Source organism: Micropterus dolomieu, linkage group LG10 (assembly GCF_021292245.1).
Source record: "Micropterus dolomieu isolate WLL.071019.BEF.003 ecotype Adirondacks linkage group LG10, ASM2129224v1, whole genome shotgun sequence".
In the NCBI taxonomy this organism is placed as follows: Eukaryota; Metazoa; Chordata; class Actinopteri; order Centrarchiformes; family Centrarchidae; genus Micropterus; species Micropterus dolomieu.
This window is the reverse complement of record NC_060159.1, coordinates 21,545,929-21,565,295: the sequence shown is the minus strand read 5'-3', so window position 1 is coordinate 21,565,295 and position 19,367 is coordinate 21,545,929. Positions and strand designations below refer to the sequence as shown.

The 19,367-nt window shown below is 39.1% G+C and overlaps 1 protein-coding gene across 2 annotated transcripts; it reads left to right on the top strand.

Annotated features, from left to right (window-relative positions):
• The first annotated feature begins 1,433 nt into the window (after nt 1–1,433).
• Nucleotides 1,434–17,825, top strand: syne2a (spectrin repeat containing, nuclear envelope 2a). Of its 2 annotated transcripts, XM_046060320.1 has the most exons (27): nt 1,434–1,730; nt 1,990–2,156; nt 5,034–5,095; nt 6,756–6,851; nt 6,963–7,040; nt 7,125–7,217; nt 7,478–7,674; nt 7,920–8,119; nt 8,511–8,611; nt 8,882–8,971; nt 9,243–9,356; nt 9,441–9,578; nt 9,864–10,028; nt 10,247–10,359; nt 10,510–10,678; nt 10,879–10,975; nt 11,104–11,309; nt 11,480–11,632; nt 11,835–11,972; nt 12,105–12,206; nt 12,497–12,664; nt 13,194–13,352; nt 13,438–14,079; nt 14,358–14,492; nt 15,098–15,253; nt 15,378–15,544; nt 17,653–17,825. In XM_046060320.1, exons 2-27 carry the CDS (start codon nt 2,081–2,083, stop codon nt 17,714–17,716), a joined length of 3,879 nt encoding a protein of 1,292 aa, XP_045916276.1. In that variant the 5' UTR covers nt 1,434–1,730; nt 1,990–2,080; the 3' UTR covers nt 17,717–17,825. The 2 variants fall into 2 exon arrangements, with proteins under 2 accessions (XP_045916276.1, XP_045916275.1); XM_046060319.1 differs by lacking the exon at nt 1,434–1,730 and having other exon boundaries at nt 1,987–2,156; nt 17,650–17,825.
• Nucleotides 17,826–19,367: the final 1,542 nt, after the last annotated feature.

The window sequence follows — 19,367 nt, the reverse complement described above, 5'->3', positions numbered from 1 at the left end:
CTCAAAAATGTGATAAGATGTCATATACCATGTCACTGAAATCTGCCAATGGAAACATGATTTCAATCATAGTTCTGTCAAAAGAATAAAAATAAAAAGAAGAAGAATGGGTATAAAGCTAATTTTGGTCATTCTCAAGATTCCCTCCCTTGATGATTTTCTTACACTATGTTTAAAAAGGATTCTAAAAGGTGGTTCCTAGAAAGAGATTGAAGTTAAGGTTGTGGCAAATTTGATGGATTGGTCAGCCATCTGAAAACTAAAAAAAATGTGGACACTCTAAATCGGCCATAATTGTGAATGTGAGTGTGATGAACAGGCAACCTGTCTAGATTGTATTACGCCTCTCACTCAATGTCAGCTGGGATTGGCTCCAGTCTCCTCACACAACCCTGCAAGGATAAGCGGGTATCGATAATGAATGGATGGATGGACATTTTGTGTAGGACCAAAGGCCAACAATTGGTCAACAAGAGTTTCTGGGTTTCATCTTGTTAGACGTTTAGATTTGCACATTGGCTTCATGTATAGGTAAACAATAATTGACCACTGAAATCTTATAATTACTCTCGTGGTATATTCAAGTCTTTATAAGACTTACAAAATTGACATGCATGGGGAAGTAAGAGTTTGATGGTGTCATATACTTGTTGATGCAATTAAACCCGATACCAGTTTTCAGTTGATGCTTTTATAATCTGTGTTTTCAGTAGAAATACACTAGAATAACCTTTTAATGTGAAAAACCCTGCCTTACTTTCAGTTTCAATCACACACTTTCCAAAGGAACAATTATTCCTTACTGTATATTCCTTATTATAATTATAACCATCCTGTTCTACGTTTTCATGCCTGTACCACTGCCATGACACACGTGGGAATTTGAGGTGAGGGTGCAGCTGTTGTGTGACACACAGACCTGCTCTGTCTGCTCACCATAGTAATACAACAAATAAAACACTGGCACTGATCTCAAGGGTAAAGAAGGCATTGTATGACATGATCTACTGTTAGTACACTCTCTTTTTGTTCAGGTGAAACAAATAAATAATGTTCAGTTTAAATTCAGTTATAAGCATCCGTTTCAGGTAAAGTATTAAATAAACTTGCTCCCAGTGATTACTTACTTTGAACTGTAATTAATAATGATTGAAAAGCTTTACTAGATCGCTATAACTCAATATGAAACCAGCTGAGAAAGTACAGGCAGAATTGCATTTTTAAAACTGTATATTGCAAAGTCATGAGGGGGAATGACCCATAAAAGGAACCTGAAACAGTTTCACAAATATTGCATCTTTTTCAGTGTCATTTTTTCTCAACTGTTACATTATTAAACTAGTTCACAAGTAAAAACAAGAAAAGGATAAAGAAAAAAGATATAGCTAGTATAAGAGATTTGTGAGTATATGATTACCTTTTAACTACAGGATACAAAGGTTGTATGAGAGTCTGCAGGAGTGGTTTGGGCCTGCAGTGTGCGTGGGCGGGACTTTCCACTCGTTTTTGTCCTCACGCTCCAATAACCAAGAGGCACCTTTTTTCATTTATGACCACCAAAAGGCCAAGTCCTATTTGAAGGACCTACACACAGTGGATCAACGCAGAGTTGTGCCAATATGAAAGGACACAGCTGAGGACATTTATTGTTAACTGTACACACTCTACTGGGTTCTTCTTTGTAATGCAGTATGTTCTAGCTGTGTTCAGTGACTACAGCCCTGCTACAGGTATGTTGAAGATGAACTATTTTTGGATATCTTGCTCTTTCCATATACCACGGTTATTCCTCCTCGTTGAGCTCTTTGTTTCAGTGTTTGCAAGTGTCTACTTGCATCTATGTGTGTGTGTGTGTGTGTCTGGTAATGTAGGGTGTGGGTGGGTGCGTTCTCACTGAAACGTGACTAATGGCAGTGGAGGCAGCTAACTAATCTTTTGAAACAAGCTTTGATACTAGTATTTACCCTCAGCATTTTCTTTTCTTTGTAGCATTGTGGATTGCAATTGTGCGGACAATTTACTTATCTCTGTCTCCTGGACCGTTCTGATGTTGATCTCGTGCTGTGGTTAGAGAGACTACATGGCTTCAGGTGGAGCAGAGGAAGACGATGGAGGCATTCCATTGGACATTGACAACGTGCACATGCTCCTCCAAGGTCAGTCTATTCCTGTGCTTTTGTAGATGTTGTGACATGTGATGTGCTGGGGTGGGGAATCATAGTAATGGCCAAACTATGAATTCTGTTGAGGCGATCTGTTTCTATGTGTCTTGCATTACTTTAATATGAAACATAACACGCACTAGGAATTCATAACCTAAAGAAGTGAAAATGGGAAGTGCTGAAAATTGATAATTGTGTGGATTTTTAAAAGCAGTTTGACTGTCAGGTTAAAGCTATTTAAAGTTAAAGTTATTTGTTTGCTATTTTGCATGTGTGGAGATTGCATTTTCAGGACTTTTCTGAAAATTAAAACAATCTAGTTAACAGCTAGTTAACAGCCATACCCTTACTCACACACAGGAGATGGCACTTGTATCATCCCACTTTACAAAATATTGCATATTATTAAGGTAATTGCAGCTTCTGCCTTTATTTTCACTTTTGAATTTGAGAAGAATCATGGCTTCTGTATGGTATAAAAGTATATTTATGTATTAAAAATAACACATATCTGCCTTTGTCTTAACAAATGCTTGCAAAATATATGTAAATTCATATTCTTTTGTCATTTGTGTTTTTTGCAGTATGATAGGATATTTGTTCTTTGTACAGAGACAATGAATGATTTTGTTGTTCAGTCCCTGAGATTTTTGTTTGGTCCATACGAAGAAGCTCAATCATTAATGTGACTCCAACACTAATTAGATGAAACATTTAATTTCCTGGTGATACTGGGCTTTAATCATATTGCTTCACATTTTTAGTTTGATTACCAGACACATTGTTCTTGGTACTTCAGGCTGCAGAACTACTGTATGTGTAATGATGGATAGTCATTAAAAATTACCTTGAACGTTACCATATTCATTGATTGACAAAGATTTAGTCTCCAAACATGGTGGTTCTCCCAATTGTGTTATCTCACTTTTGAAAACTATGCACTATGCAAATCTTGTCGATCTTGAACAATTACCTGCTGAATTAAGTGTTAAAAGGAAAACATCTTGCTATGTTTTATGCGAGCTGAAAATATTAATTTTGATGGCAAGAGGTGCAGAATTTTGTCATGTAATACTATAAGAAGGCGTGCTTTTAAATATGGCTATGGTTTTATCAGTGTCCAGTACTAATTATGTACTTGAAAATAAGAATTTTACTGTGAATCAGGGAATATCAGACATAAGCAGTTTTGACAATGCACCAAAATAAACAATGGCAAGTGTCTGAGTACGTGGTAACTTAACTAAAACTGATGTTAAAAAGTTGATATACTTAGATATTGACATACATACTCTTCCAACATTAAGTCGTGTTCACATTATGTTTGTTGTAAACATTTGTGAAGAGCTATACTTTGACCTGAGAAAACATACTTGACTGATGCCATCTTACAATGGCCTGAAGTAAGAAGTTAGTGATGAAGCCTCTTACTGCTGTTTGTATTGGGCGTTCTAGCTGAACTGGGTGGAGTCGAGTGATTAAAATGCTCAGGAGATTCCTGCATTGGAGGCTCTTAAACAAACAGCAGACTCACTGAGTATGATTCATAGCCAAACCTGATATCTACATGTGTGAGTTCTTCAATCTGAAAGTGAGTGTGTGCATTTCTGATTGCCTCAGACAAAACCTTAAGTTCCTGTAGCTTTGAGTGTGCAATCTTTGTCATGTTTGGTCTGCAGGAAAAGAGACTTGAAGCAACATTGCACACTTTTTTATATACAGTCCATGATTGCACATAGATACAGAAAGTAGTAGGTAAAAGTTTATGAAAGCGATGCAGGCAGATGCTTTTTATGTTGGAGACAGTAAGTAAGTAAGTAAGTAAGTAAAGTTTATTTCTATAGCACCTTTCACAGGTATAGGGCCACAAAGTGCTTCACAACAAAAACATTAATATCATAAAATACACACAATAAAAGCATTATTTATATTCTACGAATAATTTTAATTAAAGTAGTAAAATACTTATAATTTGATTATAAACACCCATTATTTCTTTTGATGAAAATATAAAGTGGACACCAAAATGATTCATGTGTTCCCAGGAGATCATTGGCTTCACTTACCCAGTCAGTGTTTCTTCATACTAAAGTGGGCAAACAGGCAATTTCCAAAACTACTTGCATATTACTTAAAGTGTTCTGTCATTTCTATAATACTGTAACAAGGAATGCCTTTATAGTGTTATATATAGTAAAAGGTTAATGTTTTGGCAACAGAATCTTAGGATCAGGTCTAGTAACTCTCAAGAACCATATATGCCCAAAATCCCTTACTGTGTGTGTGCAAATGTCTGTTTGTGAGTTCATCATGGCTGTGAGTGTGTCTCTGTGTACATCTGCTGTGTGTGTGTGTGAGCGTCAGTATCTATGTCTGTCACTGTGTTGGAAGCCGTCTTGTAGCCAGATCCCAGCCGGTAGCCTTACTTTAGCTTCAAGCTTCCTGCCACTCTGGGTCACCTAGTGTTTGAGAAGACAGTAATATGTTATTTAAAGTAGTCTCTTCACTCATTATATATGGGTTTATTGACTATCAGTTATAAGCATGGAGGTTCGGAAGGTCCTTCAGTCCTCTGATGTTGGTGAGTAGCTTTTTTTATGACTTAGCTGCAGCTTAGATCAAGGTTCCAACTGCTGTAATGAAATGTCTGGATTGTTACAGCAGCATATTCCAGACAGGGAAGGTCAGAGAAAGTCAGGTTGCTTTTGAGGAGTATACTGCAATGTTTATGAAAAGTGATTTGTGCATTTGTTTACATTAGTTGGTGTTTTCAGGACTGTGACAAGCCAGACATGACTTTTTTTTCAGGGATGCCAGCAAACACAAGCTTCTATGTTTATAGATAAAATGTTTTGTCTGTTTCCTCATCAGTGGAACATGAACAGATTCAGAAAAGGACATTCACCAACTGGATAAATGCTCAACTCTCTAAGGTACATTTAGATATCATATTTATATGTGATGCTTATAAGATAAATAAACTATTATAGATGAAAACAAAAAACTGCTCACTCCTGATTTTGATGCTCCTGGATGGTTTTATTGCTTTGAATACAGTATAAATAAATAAGAACTGGTGCTTTGTCAAAGATACCCCCAGACAAAAGTTTGCATTTGGCTGTTTAATAGGATATATCTTCTGGAGATTACCTTGGATTGGGGAGAGGCTGGAGTAGTGATGCAGAAAGGGACTGACGAGAAAATGTTAATTTAAGGTTTATATGCTACTCGCAGCATTGGCTAAAATGTAAAAAGGAAACTGCCTTTTGCAGGTATTGCATGCCTTTACTTTTCCTTTAAAGATATTTTTCTTATGTATATTCTAAAACTTAACTTTAATTTAGGAGATGTCTCAAACAAAACATGATCAATAGTACTGATTTATGTTTTACTCTGACTTTAGCTGCTTTTCAACATGCAATATTTGGACAAGAATGAAAAAATAAATAAATGTTTTGGAGAACTCTACCTAGGTATTATTGAAACATCATGCTGTGGTGGAGCTGTTAATGATATGAAGAAAGCTGTAATCATGCTGAGTCAGTGTTCAGACAGTGAGGTGTAGTGAGGCAGCTCACCATGGATCTTGTTGGAAAGAGGTCTTGAGCTGCTTGTGACACTTGACTGGAGTATAAATAGTGCTTCAGTGAAGCAAAACAGCATGTAATCTGAATCCAGCCTCCTCTTCATACCTCACGTCCATATGACTGCGCTCTAAAATCACTGGTTCATAACCTGCCATCTGTTACACCAATCTGAGTGTACTGACCACCCCCACCAGGAGTATTTCCTTTATGTCTGGGGGACAACGTTTACTGTTGTGACTTGACCTAAAGCTTTGACCCGGAAACATTTCAATGAATCAACTGAAGTTGCATGGCAGTAGGTGTTGGAAGGAAGACAGAATTTGTAGGCTCAGACCTTTTTGGGTAAAGGATGCATTTGTAAACTGTGCTGTGTGAAGCATTAAGAAAATTCATGTCATTGTAAAAAAAAAAAAAAAATTTAAAATAGAATTTTTCAGTGTTTCCCACAAAGTAGTTCACATTTCCTATAAACCCGTTTGCTTCCTGTTGCACTCTGTGGTGTGCAAAAACATAAACAGCTCAGCACTTATTTTTCCATCAGCCTTTTACTTTTTGTTTTACCACATGACACCACATAAACCTGAACTTTTGTATAAAATTATGGCAGTAAATTTCCCACCAAATACGACTCAAGGTTATTTATATTTATTTATATACAGCTGTGGTGGGTGCTTTCATTGCTAAAATTCGTTAGCACAACTTTGATACCTTTTGTAAGCTCTGTTACTTCCTGTTTTGAAATTATTAATGCAAATGAATGTTGTGTATATTGCCTTCATTTGCTGATATTCACAAGGCAAGAAATGCAGTACATTTTATTGTAATTTATAACATACAACCTTCGACTATGCATGTTTGTTATCTCACTATCAGTAACATTACTGAAACTGAAGTGTAGTAGATGGAACTAGTGAAATTAAAGAGGGACCATATATATATATATATATATATATTATGAATTGTTCAGCTGGACAGATAAATCAGTAATTTTTGTGCATTGTTACAGAGATGCCCTCCCTCATATGTGTCAGACCTCTTTTCTGACATCAGAAATGGGTCACAGCTGCTCGACCTGTTGGAGGTGATGACTGGCCAACCGATGGTGAGTTACTACATGTGCTTCTGATATCAATGAGTTGAATAGATTCTATATTCCTCCATTACAACTAAATAAATATTATTCTCATAATAAAGCTGATGTTTATCTCCACAGAAACGACAAAGAGGCCGTGGGGTTTTCCAGCAGAGGGCCAACATTGAAACAGCACTGAACTTTCTCAAGAGAAAATCTGTAAGTTTCCACACACACAAAAAAAACATAGCATCTGAATCCACAGTGTGTTTGGTTAACTGTTGTTATGGTCGGTTGGTGTAGATCAAATTGGTGAACATAAACATCTCAGATATCATAGATGGACGGCCCTCCATCATCCTCGGACTTATATGGACAATCATCCTCCACTGTCATGTGAGTGCCAATGGTAAACTAATGCCACCACAAACAGAATTAACCTACTACTGCTAATGTGAGAAAAGGAAGTTGGAGTAGAAACAGAGGAAGACGAAACAAACAAGCATTTCGTGATGCATCATTAATATTAAAAAAAAACTTAGTCAAAGTATTGGCTTTAAATTGTACATTTTGGTCATATTTCACATATGGAGGAACCATTTGAAATATAATGATAATTTAATATCTATTATATTGTTTCACTATCTCTGTTTTAGATTGAGGAGCTGGCCAGCACTCTCTCCTTCAGCTCTTGTCATTCCTCCCTCGACTCTTTGGCCAGCCTGGACTCCTGGTCAGGGAGCCCAGTCCCAGCTAGTCCGGTCCCTGCAGGCCGGACATCGCCTCTCCACAGACGCTTCCGAATGTCCGCCAAGAAGGCCCTGCTCATGTGGGTCAGGGACCAATGCCAAAAGTGGGTTATCTGCAATATATATGAATGCTTACAAAGGCATTACACAGGTGTTTAAATTTAAGAAACAGGCTGTAAGTCAGTAACGCTAGCAACATGAAATTTTTTATGAGCAACATTGTTGCACTGGTTGCACTGTTCCACTACAGGACAACTAGTCCTACACTTTTCATTGGCACCACTAATCCCGAGTAGTACTTTGTTTTCTTCCCTCTTTTTTTGTCATCCATCTGTCTTTCTCTCTCTAGGGTTGGATGCTCTGTCAGTATGAAGGACTTCAGGTCGAGCTGGAGAAGTGGTGTTGCCTTCTTGGCCATCCTGTGTTCTCTCAGACCGCAGCTGGTTGATCTCTCACTGGTCCAGTCCAGAAGCAACCAGGAGAACCTGGAAGAGGCGTTCCACCTGGCTGAGAGGGAGCTCCACATCCCCCGCCTGTTGGAGCCACAGGGTGAGGCTGATTAAGTAGTATTGTTGAGTAGTTCTAAGTATTGTTTCACAATAGCATAGCACATTACTAAAACTCATCATTAAAAAATACCCTGATGGTTATGACAGGGTATTTTCAATGAATACTGCTTTTCTTCACCCATTTTAGCACAGACATAAATGTGTCACATTGATTTTTGTACATGGGAGAAGGTACAAACAGTGGCTGCAATATAAGAGTTAGAATAAGCAAACTGACACATTACTGCGCCCACAAAAAAACATAACTATTATTTTTCATTATTTCCTACTATATGTCATTCAAGACAACATCGCTTAAAATGACAGTGGAGGTGAGTAGCTGCCAAACTGAACAACAATAAAGACTTTCTGTGTATTTATCTGCGCTACAGATGTTGATGTTAAAGACCCAGATGAGAAGTCCATTATGACTTACGTAGCTCAGTTTCTGCAGTATTCCAATGACATGCCAGCACCTGATGACCATCTGCAGGTAGGTATTCATATTAATATTTTTAATCACACCATCACATTGACTTTCACACCTTCTAAAGACTTTGCTGCAGAACAGAAAGCATTGCTTTTAGAAAAATACATCTTCTCTCATGAAAGTTTAAACTTAAGTCCTGCAGAGTAACAGTGCTACTGTTCCTCTGCTCCTGCTGCTTCCCGTCCCTGTATTGAGCGTGAACCCACAATCTATTGCATGAAACTGAGGGGTATTAATTATTTTCCCTGTTCTCTTCTGGTGGCGGTGGTGTAGCTGTTTCCTCCAGTCCAACCCTTTTCTCCCTCACCTGTGAACTTGCCTGCTCACTTCACTCCAGCAATTGCTGTCTCACCCTTACGTCAGGTACTATACACCAAGCAAAGAAGTCCTTCTTCAGTTAATATTTGTCCAATTTTTATGTCTTTCTCTCAAGTTTTAGTGAAGAACATTTCAGCTGTATGTGTTTGATATTTATAAGATGCATGGCTATGCATGGAACTTTCCTAATTTTACTTTTCTTAACTTTTCTTAATTTGAAAAACAAAATCCACTGCTGTTTTCAGGGTGTTCTCACATTGTTTTTCATAGTTAATACAAAAGTGTAGTTATTGACAATTAAAAAAAAAAAATGTAGGTCTCTCCAAGTGAGCGAATACTAGAGATGACTTGCTGGCTGCATCAAGCCTACCAGGAACTGTCAGAGGCACAGATGGCTACAGAAATGTCGAGCTATGCAGAAAAATATCAGGTAAGGCGAAGCACAAATGCTGAAATAAGAAAACTTTCATTGTTGTACAGCGATTAGATGTTGTTGCTGTGTTTGGTTCATCAGGTGTTTCAGAACCTCGCTGACTCCTTCACTGAGCAAAGGAGACCAGTGATGAGCCTCCTTGCTGCCATAAGACGCTGCCCTGAGCTGAGCCAAGAGCAGTGTGCGCTCGTGACAGCGTGGGATCATCTGGAAGAGGAGGTGAGGAAATCCACTATGGAAAAAAGCAGCAGGGTCACACTCTTTCCTCAGAAGGATTTTAGTCACTCTTGCCCTGCACCCTTATTGCATCCTGTGCTGTTGTTTTATCTTAACATGACTTAATCATTATGCAAAATAGAATTAGAGAGGAAAAACTTTCTCCTGAGGTTTCTTTTAGTCTTTCTGATCTACCTCCTTTGTCTCTCTCCAGATGAATAGGCTTACAGAGCAGTCATTAGACAGCATAACAATGACCAGGCTGTGTATGTGTGTGTCGTTCTTCAGCTGCAGAGACGTAAAGCAGACCTGGACTCAAGTCTTCCTTCTCCTCTGAACTCTGTTGTTGTATGGCTGCAGCGTGCAGAGGCAGCATTAACAGAAGATGGAGGAATAACGCAAGATCACGCAGATGCTGCAAAAAAAGCAAGAGCTCAACAAGACATGCTAAAGGTTATTTTTATTTTGAAGCTGCAAAACAAATTTGATCTTTCCTGCTCTCAGAAATCCAAAATGTACAATTTGCAAGGGTTTTGAAATAACATATAAGTCATGGGACACAAATAGGGCAGATCTACATATGAACAGGCAACATAACAATATTTTGAGACTTGAAGCACAATCATCATCTAGTTTATGTGCTAATTATCTTGTCTGCTGTTTTTTTTCAGACTTTAATTAAGGAGATGAGCCACCACATGAATATCCTTGACACTTATGACAACATGGATGACTCAGGGAACGTAGTAGTGCCCCTTGAAAAGTTTGATGAGATAAAAAGACGGTACATAATGACTTAATTCTTAGTAAAATCAATATTCCAATATGGTTTAAAGTCATAAATCTTTTAAGTCCCTTGCATTACAAGTGTATGTAGTTTGGTTACAATAAATTAATGAAATAATGCACTGATGCATTCTGTATTTGAAAACAGTTTAACCAATATCCGAGTCACAGCCAAGTATCAAGGGATCAAGTTAGAATACCAGGAATCCTGTCACACTGTACTGGATCTTCTGGGCAGCATCAATGCTAAGCTTCAGACCTGGAAATCGCCCTACACTTCCCAGGATACAGTACTTGTGCTTCTGCAGGACTGGCATGTAAGTATTTGAAAGAGCCGTACATAAAGCCAGTTCCAACAACACACTAATGTGAGCAGCATTATTATGAGATAACAGGGAATGGCATATTATCAAACTAACAGACTAGCTTACATTTTTTAAATCTAGTGAGTGATCTTACATATTATGCTTCCTGAAAAGCCAGCAAAATCGATGACTCATGTTGGTTTGTTGTCTAGGAAACAGTGGAGCGCCAAGGCCAGCTTTTGATTCTGATGGATGCGCTCCAAAACCTGAAAGAAAAGGCAAATGCTTACACTGGCAAGGCAGCACTAAGTATGAGCAAAATTTTTGTCTGTCAAATGTTCTGTAAGCACAAAATCTGTGCCATGCTATCTTAATCTTTGATATGTTGTGAATTCTTGAATTTCTAAAAAGCAAGACTTGACATCCACACTCCCCAGGTCAAGATTCCCAGCTTATTACTCGCCAGGTGAAGGGAGCAGAAGGTGAAGCTGAATTGGTCACACAGGCTGTGACGGCTGTGAGAGGGACGATGGAGAGAGTGGTGTCTGCGTGGGAGATTTACAACAAATGCCTTCCTTCTCTCCAGACATGGGTGGCACAGAACATACAATCGCACACCCAGACTCCTGCTGTAGAGACGCAGGTAAACTCAGTTTGTCCAGAATTTGAATGTAAAACTCAAAAACATTCCTGTATGACTTTCACTGTGAGGTCCAGTGTTTGAAAACTGAATGACCAATGATTAATAAAAAAAATTCACTGATTTGGGGTTGCAGGAAGCCCTAGATTCACCTTTTGGTTTGGTTACTGTAGGATATGGGTGAGTGGACTTCATGTCAGGCTAAGTTAAATGAGGCGGGAAATTTGCTCATTGAAGTGACAGAATCTTCAACCAGCCTCACTCTGGCCGAGCAACTCAGGAAGGTCAACATGCAGTGGGCTGAATGCATGAAGAGGAAAATGTTTGTAAGTATGCATGTTCTCACTGCTATTTCTACAGGTAGAACAGACCTAACAGACAGTTAAGATGAAATGCAATGCAACGATTTTAAAGGTTCATGATTTCCATGAAAATGTTTCACAAAAGTAAATGAAACTTTAAACGTAGGAAAAATAGGAGATACAGACACCAATAATGGCTGCTATTCATGAAGCATGTCTTTCTTAGGAAGTGTCATCAGAGCCCAGTGTTGGTCCGAGCTGTCTTCAAATGGTGTATTCACTGACCCAGGAGGCCAGCTGGCTACTGAGGCAGCCACTGGAGGTGGCCTCAGTCCCACTGAAGGCTAACAGACAGAAACTACAGGTTGGCAAAGTTTCAAATTAATGGATGGATAGCTAGATAAAAATCTGCAGCAAAATATAGACACGATTTTTAAATCTGTCCATGCCTGAGCTAGTCTCTTTTTTTTACTTTGTGTACTTTCTTTTTTATCAGCTACTGAGTAAAAAGATGGCTGAGGTGGACTTTTCATCTCTCAGTCCATCCCAAGACTTTCAAACAAGCCACATAGAGAACCTCCAGCAAAATCTCCCACAGGTACTCTGCTGCATTTCAACAGGCCTCAGTCCATCCAGTTTTTGACTAAACCCATTCTGAAGCTGAACTTTATTAAACCAGTGCACAGGTGAACACACATTCAGTCATGTCCAAGGAGACTAGAAAGAGGAAACACAACAGTTGTTGCCATTGTTACAATTACAACATCTAGGTAACAATAGGATTTGTTATTGATATATTAACATGTGTACATAGTCCTGCTACCCTGTGTTGTAATATGACAAACTAAGGTTTGGGTTCAGACCTAATTGCTTGTATCTGTACAACAGATGCTTGCTGAAGCAGATAGGACATGTAGAGAGCTACAGCGGGCTGCGTCCAGGCTGGAGGGCCATTTGGCTGAGCTGGAACGCTGGAGCACAGAGGCCCTGGACTGTCTCCAGCACCTAAAGGGGAAAAAGCACAGAGGACACTCTGCATCGGAACCTATGGCCAAAGTCAGCAAACCAAAACTTTATGCACCTTCTAATTTGGCATTATTTAGGTTTTATGATAATGTTATCACAAATTATGCTGAAGCCATTTTCACAAGTGATCTGTGAGCATTGTTAACATGCAGATTACAAATGGTGGCGGCGTGTTGCATATTTGGTGAAACAGGTCCCAGAATTTTAATAATAATGTTTGTGACTGATGTTTTTCACTCTCTTGTCTCTCTTTGTTTGATCTTCATTGTTGTGTTTTTACTGTGTTTCACAATGTCTACTTGTAAATGATTTGAGTACTGTAATAACCCTCCTGGGTAGCGGATGGTACGCATGCACATTGAAATAGGCTAAAACTGGGTTTGAGTAACATGGTTTGAGGCCACAGGGCCACTCAAGCATTCCTTTGGAGTGTATTAAGGGCAAATATAAAGCGTAAAATTTTCCTGTGAAGTTGTCAATCTATGCTAATGATTGGTTTAGGTACTAAAAATAACAATACAATACAGATAACACAGTATTGGCTGTATAATCATTTCAGGTACTGATCTCTCGAGGCTTGCATCTAGAGAACCAGGTTATAACTGAGGGACAGGATCTGCAGGATTTTGTGGTTCAAGTTCAGAAAACCTGTCCTCTGCAGCACCTCAGCGCCTCTTCATTGCAGGACAGGATCTCAGAGGCAGTCTCCCACTGCCAGGTGAGTTAAATAAACTTTTTCTGTTCTTCAACAGTTACTTAGTTATTTGGAGACTATGTGATTTGTATATGTTTTATTTCTTTAGGAGATTCTTGGAATGTTTAGGTCATTTGGGTTTCCGCGAGATGTGGAAACAGCCCATCAAACACAGAGACAGCCAGACGCAGGGTTATTTGTTGTGGCCAGAACCAAACATGTAGACCAGATTGGGAAAGTTATGCTGCAAATCCAGGACCCAAATCAGGTTTCACACAGGACAATAGGTCTCCAGGTTTGGCCTATAAAGCAACACACGAACAAAGAGGATGGACCAACCATTGTTATACCCAATGTCCAAATCAAAATGCAGCCTCAGCCTTTGAAGGAACCAGTACATCCTCTTGCTCAAACTGTAGAAGGGGCTAAATTTTCAAAATCCCACACTCAAACTACAAGTCCAAGTCAAAATGATGGACCAAAGAACCCAAAACACCCAGTCCGAGAGGAAAAGCAAAGCTCACCCCCCTCACCAACTCAGATATCGAAACCCAGAGTAAGCGTTCTACAGAGTAATAAAACATCTCCATGGCAACCTCTCATGGTCCACGGTGAAGTTCATTCGAAAGCAAAGTCAATGGCGAGGAGCAGACTGGAGAAGGCCCGGTTTCGTCTGCAAGGACGCATCCAGCAAGCCATGAAGTTATTTGGGGGCAAAGAGATTTCAGAGACACAAGCCAAGAGGAAACAGGTACAGTTTTAATGATGGAAAACAAAAAAGACATCACTAACTGATTTTTTGTGTGATACATTTCAAATTGACTGTAAAGACAGCTTTCTACCCACTTGTTGCTTATCAACTGATTAAAACAGAGCAAATGCTTTTCGTGCTAAAACATCCAGACCTTGGAAACTCAAAATATTATTTTAGATTTAGGCCAAGTTATTTAAAGGTTTGTGGTGTTTCGCTTTGCATAGCTGTCAGTTTTGTCTGTGTATGTTTGTCCAGCTTTATGTCTTTCTGTGCAGAAAGCTTTAAAGATTCTGCAGCCTGCCATCCTCGAGGAGTTCCTGGATGCAGTGGAGGGTTTGGGGGCCTTTTGCGCTGGGCCCCAACTCCAGGACTTGATACTCCTCTCTGACTCAGTCAGAAAGCAGTGGGAGGTATGACAGGGACTGTACACAGAAGATTGTTGCACCCACTAGAAAGAGATGAGCCTCTTCTGTCATAAAGAAAGGTTTAATTGATTTTAAACCAAGTCTAACTGTACTGGGGTGGCTATGGTACAGAGGATAAGACCCAGGATTAATTCCCTCTGTGACACATCCACCAATGTGACACTTAACCCCTAGTTGCTCCAGAGGCGTTCGACCTCTGATATATAGTAATTGTAAGTCGCTTTGGATAATAGCATCAGCTAAATGAATAAATGTAAATGTATTCAGTAATTTAAAACACACCTAACATTTACTGGGTTTTATTGTTTTAATACAGTAATTTCTTTAAAAATTCCATTGAGTAAATCTAAATGTGTATTATCCCAAAGTGTCAATTTGGTTTCATTTAACTCTTTTACTTAACAATGTCTTACTTTTGGGGTTATCCCACTTGTAGAAGAAGAACCTGATTAATTCAGTATTTTACTGGTTTCCCTTAGCTCTAACAGCTGTGATATACCATGATAATCTGGGACCACTGACATATTTCATACAAATTTTGATAAAAACATTTTTGCAAAGTAAGTTTCTGCTTGTTTTGTCACACTCAGGATGTACGCAGAGAAATGGCTGCCTTTGTTCCCATCTTATGGTCTAAGATCAGAGTTGGAAAGCAGTCATTTTCTGTTGTGCAATGTGAAACGCAAACTAACGCTCTGCATGAAGCCACTGACCACACTGACCTTGAGTCTTTGCCGCAGAAACAGGTATTTGCGTAACTTTGTAACATGGCATTAACGTCTGATTGTGCAAACTGTATGATTGTGGCAAAAGATCAGATAGCCAGAAAGAAATATACTTCAGTTTATCAGAAGCTCACATTCCTCCCAGGCTGTCGTAGATGGAGCTGCATCTGTCGAGGAATGGGCTGAATCGCTCGAGGAGCTGTGTGAAACTCTAACACCAAGAAAATCCTCCTGCCTAGCAACAGATCAACTGAGGGAGTCAGATGAAGCACAGGAGACACAACCCAGTGACACAATGCTCCCATCTGACTGGTAAGGTCATGCTATGGAGAGGCATCATGCGGTGTAACATATTAAACATAATCATATTAAAGGTTCAGTGTGTAATATTTCTGAGGATCTATCGACAGAAATGCAATATAAGAGCCATAACTATGTTTTCAGTGGTGTTTAAAGACCTTGCATAATAAACGTGTGTGTTTTTATTACCTTAGAAAGAGCCATTTATATCTATATAACCGCGGGCACCCCCTTCCATGGATGTCGCCACGTCACATCGTCATGTTTCTACAGTAGCTGAAAACGGACAAACAGCGCTACAGAGCGCACTTCGTCACTACGTTCTTCTTGTTCTACTTCTGGGTGAATTCAGGCAGTGCAGACACTTGTCACTATGTTGAATATGTACGTTAGAAGAAGAAGAAGTAGTAATAATATACTGCAGGGATCTGCAAATAAGTTGTGCATCAGAGAAATAGTTTTATCTATTAGATCGTGGTTGATAATATAAGCTGTAATATTGCCTTGTGTCAACATGTGGTTTTGTTAGCTCAGTTGGTAAAGCGCAGGACTCACAATCCAAGGGATGAGGGTTCAACCCCACCTTGAGACAACTTCTTTTTCAGATCACAGCATGTGCTGCACTGTTTTTGTTTCGGTGTTTGATCCTCATCCATCAGCTTCAGCATCTTTCAGAGGTGTGTCAAGCAGGCTACAGATACTTTTAATGTCGTTCAGAATTCTTCAAAGTAAAAGCTCAGTTCAACTCCAAAACTGCATTACAGTAAACAAGCTTCTCTTGCTTTTATTTTGTAGGCAAAACCACTAAAGAGGAAGTGATTGTGTGAGTAACTGTTGCTGTCATGACTGAGATCTATTTCAGCACCTCTATCAAAGTGTATATTTATTTATATTTTTGCCCCTATCAAAGCACCGTAATCTGGCAGCAGGCCAGATATTATTGTTGGCGGGGAGTTTTGGCAGTGGTCCATAATCACAGAGAGAATGAATGTGTTTCCCTTGTCAATGTTTGTATAAACTTTATCTAATGTGTGGTTTATAATGGACTGTGGTGCAGAAACACCACACTTACTAACTTAATAAATATACCTAAAGAACCCTTGACTGGCCACTTTCTGCTGCCTCAGAAGAGACACCTTTTGTGCTGTTGTCAGCCACCGTAGCTGTCCTACGCTCTGGGTAGTGGTAAACTGGACCGATGGTTGCAATTCACAACCATCACCAATAGATGCCACTAAATCTTACACACTGAGCCTTTAAGGTAGTGAAGGAAATGACAAGATCTGCATCTCTTGTATGTATTTTCTGACCTGTCTGCTCTGCTCTGCTCTGGAGCAAAGGTTATGCATGTCTCATTTGGATTTGTGTTATAACTGAATCTCTAGATTCTAGATATATCTCTAGATTGTTGAAAGTCTGTCGCTTTGTGAAAAATACCCTGAAAAGTATTTATTTTGCATAGTAGCTATATGTAATGTTCCACAACTGTCTTACCACTACAACTACTTAATGGATATTTGTGTTGATAAAGCAACAATTTTAAAATTAATAATTTTTACAAACCTTATTAGAGATAATCATGTCAGTCATATTTTGAAAGATGTCATGTGGTACCTCAAGTCAAGTTTGAGTGCTTATTTTCACCAAACAGGACCTTGTAATCATTATCTTCAATTTGCTCTCAAAGTCTAACCCTAGTGCTGCAAGTGTTTGCAGTTGTTTGGTACATGTAAACATAAAGCCCAAATTCAAGTCAAAAAATGTTTTTTCAGCAAGGAGGCTTACAACTTCTGCCACGCTAAAGCCACTTATTGGTAGGAGGCACAATAAACATTAGGAAGAACATCAGATTTTAGTTTAAGGATATTTTATATTATTTGACTTAAGTTGGACGGAAATAGGACAGAATTTTGCAGCATTAGAATTAACCCTTGAATCAACGTTCAGCGTCTATTAACTGTGAATTGAATTTAAGTTGATTGATTGAACTGAAGCAGCAGCTTATTTATTAACAATTGTCCACTGTAATTGTTCAAGTCTGTTCATCTTAATGAGATGCCTGAGTGATTCTAACTGACTGGCCCCGACCTCCCCCTGATGAACATTTCTTAACTCAGCAGGGGACGGCCGCTCCATGGAAAGACCCCGCTGAGAGCGACTGGCATATTGGCCGACACGCGGTAGAGCAACAGTCTCCCGCAGAAACAAAGCGTGGACAGCCCACAACAAGACCTCTCACCTGTGGGTAGTGCTGTGTCAGTGCCGCCTCGTTGTGATTTCCTGCAAGTGCAGGCTCAGGAAGTCCCAACAGAGAGTGAGGATGACCTGGCACAACGTAGAGGCTGTGGGTCAGGGAAAAATCAAAAGCCCTCACTTCGAGACAAAGAGCAGCCGCTGAAAGCTCGTCTACTTCACCTCGCTGAGAGCAGTCAGCAAACCGAAACTCATATACAGGTACAAAGAGAGCTTTCATATAGATTTTTTCAGCTCCACTAGGTATTTTAGGACCAGTTTGCACTTCGATACAACTATTTGCATTTTTAAAAGTTTGATGAATGTAACGTAAATAGCTTCTTTGTAGTGTGTGGTCAATATGGAGGTGGTTTCAATGACACTTGCTAGGTCCACTTTTCTTTGGATGTAGCACACATTCACAGAAGTTTTGTATCCACTCTTCTGTACTCAGCAGTAGTTCATAATTTGGGTAAGTCAAGCAGTTATGTGGCATGTAACACTTTCCTCTGTTACATCCAAACTAATATGACACATGACAAGACATGACATGTATGTTTTAGATCAAACAAATTTTTAAATCCTAGACTTCCATGTTTCTGGACATTTTGGACGTTTTAGGATTAAAGTTAAGAGTATGCTTTCCACCTGCAAGCCAGAGTCTCACTAGAACATGTGTGCATTTTCCTAAAATTCTTCATGTTTTCTTTTACATAAAAATGTTGCCTATGAAGTTTTGAATTTGATATGAGACAGGTTTTGTTTTATGTTGCCATTACAGGCCGATGGTAACACAAAGTAAAATGCTATGATGTGACTTGTTGCATAAAGCAAATTATTTTAGACATTATATGTTGCACGTTAATTGCCCTAAATTAATCTTATTTAGTTTATATATTGCATTTAAAGTGTTCTTTCCTTAAGTCTTCCTGGTCAGAAAATAACTCAGCATTTTCATTGGCTGACCTGTACAAGACACAGCACCAGCTGTAGGGCACTAATCCTCATTAAGTGGATAGACCGCCGCTCCATCTTTTCCTCTTTTCTTCACTGGGCTGTTTCTATGCGACTCTCCAATCTTCCAGGCGGTGGTCAAGGGAAACACTGTGGAGACCAAGCAGGAGGCAGAGTGGACCGTCATCCCAGAGACTGTCGGCCCACCACAGGAAGAGGACTCATCAGAACAGGAAGTACTGGAAAGGTATGGGTTAATATATGTGTGTGTGTGTGTGTGTGTGTGTGTGTGTGTGTGTGTGTGTGTGTGTGTGTGCGTGTGTGTGTGTGCGTGTGTGTGTGTGCGTGTGTGTGTGAACTGACAGCATGTTATATAGCTTCAACTTAGACCTTTGTTTCTAGATTAGCACAGTAGAACATAAGAATTGAAATCTATCATTTCGTTGGCTTTAAGGAAGTCATCTGGATCAGCAGAATCTTCTGACAGTGACAATTTCATAAAAAACTTATTAAATAAATTAACAAAACATAATTAATAAATATTTACAATTTAATGGGGTTTTGCCTGTCTCACATGTTTTAACTAATTTACACATACTAATTTACATACAAACATAATTACCTTAAAGACATGAAAGTGCCATGTACC